The 8517-nt window shown below is 37.4% G+C and overlaps 1 protein-coding gene across 1 annotated transcript; it reads right to left on the minus strand.

The window, feature by feature from the left end:
- Positions 1-3860: 3860 nt before the first annotated feature.
- LOC129742607 (protein lifeguard 1-like) lies at positions 3861-4548 on the minus strand. The gene has a single exon (XM_055734559.1). The coding sequence runs from the start codon at positions 4503-4505 to the stop codon at positions 4110-4112; it is 396 nt and encodes a 131-aa protein (XP_055590534.1). The 5' UTR covers positions 4506-4548; the 3' UTR covers positions 3861-4109.
- Between the last annotated feature and the right edge of the window lie 3969 nt (positions 4549-8517).

Genomic DNA, 8517 nt, shown 5'->3' on the forward strand with positions numbered 1-8517 from the left:
GCAAGAAAACTTTCGTGGCGCGCGACGTGATTTTTAACGAAGGCAAGTTACGGTGGAAGCGACTCGAGAATTGCGTATCGGACAATATTGAAGTGATTATCGTTGAGAAAACTGTACCTCGTAAAAAGGAAGATCTGGCTGAGTCTGGAGATGACTCCAAGCCGGATGGTGCAGTGGATCCTGTGTCAGCAGATGAAGAAAACTCCGCAGCTGATTATGAATCAGATTCAGACGAGATGCATTTATTTCGTGAGGAGAGTGACGACGATGTACCTGGTGTCCGACGGAGTCAGCAAGCCGTAGCTCCAACAGTTTGGCATGACGACTATGACATGACATCGTTCGCTCTTAGCGCCGAAGAGTTTGTTGAGAACATACCGTCAAATGTAGAAGTGTTGAAAACTCGCAGTGATTGGCCTATGTGGAAAAAGGCCATTGAAGTCGAATTGGAGTTGTTGAAGAAAAATAACACCTGGAGCTTGGTCGAATTGCCAAAAGAGAGACGAGTGATTGACAACAAATGGGTGTTTAAGGTGAAGAGAGACAGTGAAGGCCAGGTTGAGCGATACAAAGCCAGACTTCTTGCTCGTGGCTTCACCCAGCGAGAAGGTTTCGATTACACAGACACTTACTCCCTGGTGGTCAGGATGTCCACACTACGTATATTATTGTCTCCCGCCAACCAGGAGAATTGGTTTATTCACCAAATGGATGTTAAATGCGCATTTCTGAACGGAGTTCTGGACGAGAAGGTGTTTATGCGGCAACCGGCTGGATTTGAGCGGGGAGAATCGCTAGTATGCAGACTGAATAAAGCAATTTAAGGTCTGAAGCAGGCCTCACGTAGATGGAATCAGCGGTTGCACGAATTCATGAGTCGTCTGAAATTCGTGAGGAGCGAGCACGATTTCTGCCTCTACTCGTCGTCAGAAAACGGAACTGTTGTGTATGTCGTCATCTATGTGGACGTTATACTCATCATGGGATCGTGAAGTTGAAGCGGCAGTTGTCCGAGGAATTCGAAATGCGAGATCTTCTGGAGGTACGAAGTTTTCTCGGCCTGAACATCAAACGTGACCCGAAAGGCCAAGAATAATCATCGACCAGAAAGCGTATTTGAAAGGTGTCCTCGAACGTTTCGGAATGAGTGACTGCAAACCGTCACGAAGCCGTATAAAAAACTTGTTGGCTGTCTCATGTAAAGCTTAGTCCTTTTAGAAATGGGACACTTTCAATTGCTAATAGCTCGTTAACTAGTTATTGGATATTGAAAATTTTGACAGCATTTTGTTGCCTGTAAAAAGTACTATTCGACCTATTTTTTTCAAAATTAAAAATTTACGCGTTTTTTAGATATGTACGATGCAAGAGAAAAAGAAAAAAATAATTTTGCACAGTTTCCTTGAAAATACGTCATTATCAAATTGATAGCTGACAAAACCGTTGATTACTCAAGGAATTACTGAGTTTTTGTGGTGGATAAGTATGCAAACACTGTCAATAATGTCCACAAAGTTTAAATCAAGCATTGGAGAGAAGCATATGATCGGCAACAACGGTTAAGGATCATCAAGGAAGTCAAGTCTCATACCAGCATTTTTAATTTTCAATAAACGAAAAACAAAGGGTAGATCGCTGAAATGTTCAAAACAATTTTCTCCGATAAGCTGAAAGTGTTGCCTAGTGATGACTCATTGAAATACAACCTCAAACAACCATTTTTTGATAGTTCCAAAACTCTTAAGCTGTAAAACCGGTACCGAAAAAAAAAGTTCATAAATGTGGTCAAAAATAATCAAATTTGTTCATTTCGAAACAACTGTATTCACTAAAATGCCTCCAGTTTCCAGTTTCCAGAGTACGACCAAACCGAGTATTGGACCAAACGGTATCAGAAATTGAAGAAGGATGGTGAAGCCACCTAAAATATAGATTTTAAGAAGTATAAGTTGGAGAAACTGATCAATACCATGACTGAAAAAAGTGTGCGCCGGCCAATGGGAGATACCAAGAATAAAGTAGAAATTTCTTTAACAAAAAACGGTAAATATTTTTTTTCAAATTTTTTCATGAAAGATCATAACATTACCTTCATTTTCTTCATAGAAAGTATTTCGTTCAAACGAATGGTTTTTTAGATACAGGCATTCGTAACTGTCCCATTTCTAAAAGAACTAAGCTTTACCTGATGGTGACAACAAGGCCGGATATTTGTGCGGCTGTTAATTACTTTGCCGGATTCCAATGCTGCGCTGCAGAGAAGCATTGGGTACATCTTTCGCTCCTTTTCTCGCTCCTTTTATTATTATTAAATCAACAGATCAAATATTGATCCAAATGATATTTTAAAATCTTAAGAGAGTGTTGCGTTACCTGCGAGGGACGATGGATTACCAGCTCGTATATCGCCGACAACAATCAACAGAAACTCTCTTGGCCTATGCAGACGCTGATTGGGGTAACGACCCTAACGATCGTCGCTCGGTGTCGGGATTCGTCATCAAATTGTACGGATCAACGGTGGCATGGGCGACCAAAAAGCAGTCTTCTGTGGCCCTCTCAACAACGGAAGCGGAACTGATGGCACTCTGCCTTGCCAGCACAACTACTTTAAAGCTAACATATGGCCAAAAAGGCCCTGTTTTGTTAACGTTTTTAAAGCTAATTCTCTACGCTATAACAAAACATCCAACAGCATAGTTTTATTCGACCTTATAGACATAGCCTTAAGAAATCTTTCAGAGTTCTTTTAAGAATATCCAAGATTGTATTTAAATTATTTTAAAAATATTTTTATTTTCATTTTAATATGTCTTAGCATGAAACTTCCTGCAAACTCAGATTTCTGGTGAAATATATACGAAATAGCATCAAAACATAGGCGCGCCTCAAAGAAAATCAAGGTTGACACAATTTTAAGAATTTTTTTAATTTAAAAAATAATGATTTAGGTAACATTTCAATTTGCTCAAATGATGCAATTTTTGTTATTTTCGGCAAGATGGCGTCAGTAAATTCGAATCCATTTCACATTCAACATGGCGTTCAGTAAGTTAATGTTGAACATCTTAAGGCAGTTGTAAAACAGTTTTAAAATTGTTTTTTGCCGGTTTGAAAAATGTTGTAATTAAACAATTTCAAAAACAGTTTTAAAATGGTTTTAAGAGACCTTGTATCACAGCTTCGTTTGACGTTTCTATAAATGGAATACACGGCCATGATGGATTTATCCATTTTTGAGTAAGATAAGTTTGTCGCAATAAATGAAAACATTTCGATTTGTTGCTTGGCAAAAGGCATTCATGAAACTTTTCGTTTTGTTTCCTTTTGACTATGATTGGAGGATGGTCAATTACCTTTAAATAACACGTAGGTATTGATATCAAATAATCTCAGACTGTTTATTTATAGTTAGTTGTTGTGAAAGTTTGTCTTAGACATCAAGTGCAAACTTAAGGGGAAGACGCTTCCTAATTTTTGCGCTAAATTTCATTTCTGGATCACTGTGTCGTGGAGGAATGTGGGCGTAAGGTTCCCATATTATTCTTTTTCATATTTCGAGAACTTACTACGCTAATGGAACCGAATTTGACGGGAAAGAGTATATGAGATCGAGAACCCTTTTTTCTATTGGGGGGATATGAAAGGGTGAGGAGCGCTTTAGATTTTTTTTTGCAAAACTCAAAAACTAATCGAGCAAAAGTAACTAATTTTTTCGTAAATGGGTTCATAATCTAAGGCTATTGAAGAATCCTCCATTCTTTAAGTGGGGAAAAACAGAAAGAAGGAAGCTTCCAATACATTTCCATAACATTTATATTTATAGGGTTTTGAAGCTTGGGTATAATATAAAAATCTTAAAGAAGTCTTGTTTTTTCTTTAAATTGGTATGTCTGATTTCTTTTTAGTTTTGCAACCACAACACATTTCTAATGATAACAACACCAAATTTTAGATCTCCGTAGATTCTCATTTTCACTTTATTCAATTTCGAACAGGTATCTATTAGCTAAGAAACAGTACTTTGCACACTTTATCAGCCTTACAAAAAGTCACAAATCTGTCTAAATTTTCACAAATGCTAATAAAAGCACCCATTAAAGCCACCTCTATTCCTTCTTCTCCTCGGTTTTCCTCTGCTGATTGGCCGCTGTTTGTCCACCGAAAGCCACTGCTTGCTGATCGTAAGGATAGTGCCCTCCCGGATAGTTCGGATGCCCGGGTGGATAATGTCCTGGTGGGTACTGCGGATGGTGCGGCGGGTAATGTGGGTTATGCGGATAGTGCGGGTAGTTCGGATCGTCCGGAAACGGAGGCGGCATCAGATGTGGTGGAGGATACTGACTTCCGGGTGGGTATGGGCCCGATCCGAGGGGCCGATGCGGATAGTTGGGATTCATTTCCGGTGGGAAAACGGTGTGTGAAATGGGGCCCTCGTGGGGATTGTGAGGAAGCGGAGTTCCACCTCCTGGGTATCCTGGGTGATGAGGCGGGTAGTAGGACATCTTGCTGCGGTAGATGCTTTGACAAAACTGATCGACGGCCTTGGTCAGCGCTCAGTATAAATAAATAAAAGTAAATCGCGTCATGGAAAAATGAAGATAAAACTTATCTGTCGAAAACAAAAAAAAAGCGTTATCGCAGGAGATTATCGGATGACTGCGCCTGGGGTTCACTTTAATTTCACCTGAATTTATGAATCGAATTCTGACTACAGAAACGAGTATTATCTTATCGAATAATTTAATCTAATTCATTTGGTACAGATATTTAGTCAACCTTGTTGGATGGAATGATAGTACGACTGTTGTTTTAGCAATGTTTCTAACATTCTTTTTCTCTTTCAGGTTTAAGATGTTATAGATTCTCATAAATTCAAAAACGGTGCAACCTCATGATATAATGACTAATAACAAAATTTCACGGTACATGATGTCGGTGTTACTTTTGTTGACTTTTTCGAACAATCGCAACTACTTACGTAGATACCTTACTGACTTTCTGACAAGATAGACCCAACTCTAATCGAAAAAGCCAGCAGCAGCAGCCGGCATAAATTTAGTTCCGCTAGTTTGTTTCAGGTGCAGCATAGAGTTGTTTGTTGCATTTTCCAAGTCGCTACTATAATGAGAGTGCAAATTTTCGCTTATAGTTAGCAAAACGCCTCTAAACACCCAATAGTGAATATAAGCAAAGCAAACAAACCCTCCTCGATTCCTACTCGGACCAGACTTACAGGTGAGCCCTTTTTTTCTTTCTCGAAACACCTTTCTTTTCATTTGGCTTCCAGCTATTATTGGTGCGCTGCATGGGGTGTTTAGAACTGTTTATGTATGATGTAATCCTAATAATATGCAACATGAATGATGATGAATCGGGTGCAGAGGTGAAGAAAGCGATAGTTTATCCAACAACGGCGGGCGATGCTCTAAAGTGGAACAATCGCACGATCCATCATCGAATAATGGAACGGGGCAGGTGACTATTGCATGTTTCCTTAGAAGGTTATTTTAATATAAGTTGGAAACATTTGGTTATACCCCGGAGCAACTTCTTCAATTGCTTTTACATTAGTTGGATTAATAATCTCATTACATCATCCTAAAGCCAAGTTCTCCATTTTTTTTGTTCAGTACGTCAACATACAGATTCGCTAAAAAAAAATCACTTATTGAAATACATCGTTAACAGCTATGTAAGGAGTGTATTCGAAAAAAACTCATCATTCTGTTTAGTGAATAACTTTTGATTGCATGGATGTAAATTTATGAAATTTTCAGTGAAGGTAAGGTAATGTTTACATGTGCAAATTTTTGTGATGTTCTGTCAAGTGGTTTTTAAGATAGCATCCAATGAAAAAATTTTCCACTTTAATTTTTGGGCATCACGTGCGCCATTTATGCTGCATACTTTGAGCCACCCTTTTTTATCAAATCAAGGCTATTTTTTATTACGTTTTCTATTTCCTGAAGCTTGACCTTCGAAATAACTCCAAATTTTGAATGTTTGAAATTTGAATTTTGTAAAAACAACATATTTGACTTTTCATCACTTCACCACCGTTTTTGCGAAATGGCACGATTCCAGATCCAACTTGAACAGAGTATAAACTTTGTGGGACCTATGGAAGTGCTTTTCAGAGAAAACGGTCGCATTTCTTAGCAGTCTTTTTTGTATTTTTGGCCATTCATTGTGACAATTGTTATAAAAGACTGAGTAATTTGCGGTTTCCACAGATCGTTAGTCTCCTAAAGTACTAGACATAAAAAATTTCAGTTTTTCCCCTTGTTTATCTTTGGGAAATACAGGCGAGACTTGTTCACAAAAAGTTTCTGGTTGGAATACTGCCAGGCGCCAGCTGACCGATAAAGAGTTCTAAAGTTTTGCTGTCCATTACGAAATTTTTCAAAATATCTCCCCACAAGAAGTCCGAATATTTTGCGCACGATTTGACCACCATATTTTGTTTATTTTTCCGGTGGGCAGATTTTATACTTGGTAGAAATGAAGTCAGGCCTGTGCATAAATCAGCTAGACCAGTGGTTTTCAAACTTTTTTCTCCCACCGCCCCCTTTTGCAAAATTTCCGAGCTCAACGCCCCCTGGGCAAATTTTTATAAAAATCTTTAAGAAAATTGATAATCTGGATCGTTGGAAACCCATTTGTTTTTGGCTTTATGTGGTTTTAAGACTTAATTACAAATTAATTCAAATTTATACGATTTATAGGAAGTCAAAGGGGTAGGGGGTATTATAGGTGTGAAAATGGTCGATTTCGATTTAATAATGTCATACGGCTCTTCATGTTTCAAACTATTACCGAATTTGTTTTCTCCCCTCGTTCAGTGTTCCACCGTACCCGATAAAAACAAACACAAATTGTCGCCAGTGTATTGCTAACTCACTCACTCACACGCTCCTTCGCAACACTGACAAAATTTTCGGGGCACTACCGTCCGATGGCAGTGCAACACCAGGTCAAAACTAGGGCAACGCTGTTCGAATAAACAAACAGTTTGACAGCACCTAGTGGTGCACCAGTGCAACACTAGTGCAACACTCGGCATATACAAATACGGTATATATATCGTGATTTTTAGGATTTAATTTACATATTGTTTCGTTCGAAAGCTAAATGCAAATTTTCAAAAATAACCAAACATAACATAAGCGTGTTTTTTTTTCAGAATTTGCTTTTATGCACTGGAACCCTTTTGACTCCAAGGGCCTAATATAACTTCAAACCTCCAGTTAACATTTAATTCTGTGTAAAGTTTCCTAGACAATTACTTAAACTGATTGATTAGTTTGTTTTGAAATAAAATCATAAATCATAAATTTTGGTAAACAAAATTCTGTATTAATAATGCGTATTTTCATTATGGATAAAAACTAATTACTGTCAAGGCAGTGAAATAACGTAAAAAATAGTATTAATTCTTTATATCTGTATTTGAGTTCTGTTCAAAGTTATGCAGCATTCATGAAACTTACAGTTTTAACTAAATTCTAAAAACTGAATTCCAGCAATGTTGGTAATAACCGAATACACTAAAAGTGTATCCATGGCAAATGGCGATTTTTTAATAGGTTGAAAAAATAAGAACTTGAAATAAAAATTCTCTTACCTTTAATAAATTTTATTTTCTTTCCAAAAAAATCTACCATGAAATCACAGAAAACGCCATTTTACACAGATTTTTTTGAAAGTGTTTTCTCCAAGCAGATTTTTTGATACAATAAATTTTAGAGGTTATCAAGCATTCTAAAAGCTATTAAAAATCAAGCCATCTAAAATTAATCCTTTTTAGTATTAACCAAAATAGTCTTACAGAACAAGATCAACATGTAAAGCGTACACAAAATTTGTGACAATTTTAATAAATCCTAAGGATACATTTGAAAAAAAAATTGAGATACTGGAACAATAATTTGCTTGCAGCTCTGTGAAACTTAACTTAATTTCACTGTTATGCATCGAACTTACTCGTTGGTATTTCAAATCTACGTTGTTTCGTGATTTGTGAAAATGTAATTATGACCTTACCGCCCCCCTGAGCCCTTCCAACGCCCCCCAAAGTTCAAAATTGCGCTCACCGCCCCCCAAGAAGCTCTCAACGCCAACGCTCTGAAAACCACTGAGCTAGACGAACCAGTCAGAAAAAATGACTTTTTTTTATCACTTTCTCTATTCATATTTTCGGATTGAGCGTGAAAAAACCTTTCACATTCCCCTCACCTTATGGAATCAATCATCTTCACTTTTATTCAAATTTTAGCTCACTCAGTCTCACACTTCTTAAACAATTTATCATGTGAATTTTGGTAAAATATTTGATATCCCACTTTTTTTTGGATCGCCCACTGGAACTTTTCTTGATTTTTCTCGATTCTGCCCAAAAGATTTTGTCAATGATTTTCAGTATCGGACGCTATCTCAGAAACCACTTGACAGATTGTAACCAAATTTTGTTCACGTACACATTATATTAATAGGTAGCTTCACTGAAAATTTTAT

Source organism: Uranotaenia lowii, chromosome 1 (assembly GCF_029784155.1).
Source record: "Uranotaenia lowii strain MFRU-FL chromosome 1, ASM2978415v1, whole genome shotgun sequence".
NCBI lineage: Eukaryota > Metazoa > Arthropoda > Insecta > Diptera > Culicidae > Uranotaenia > Uranotaenia lowii.

Bases quoted from the DNA above. Each gene is read 5' to 3' on its own strand.
- LOC129742607 (XM_055734559.1), bottom strand. From the start codon at position 4,505: ATGTCCTACTACCCGCCTCATCACCCAGGATACCCAGGAGGTGGAACT.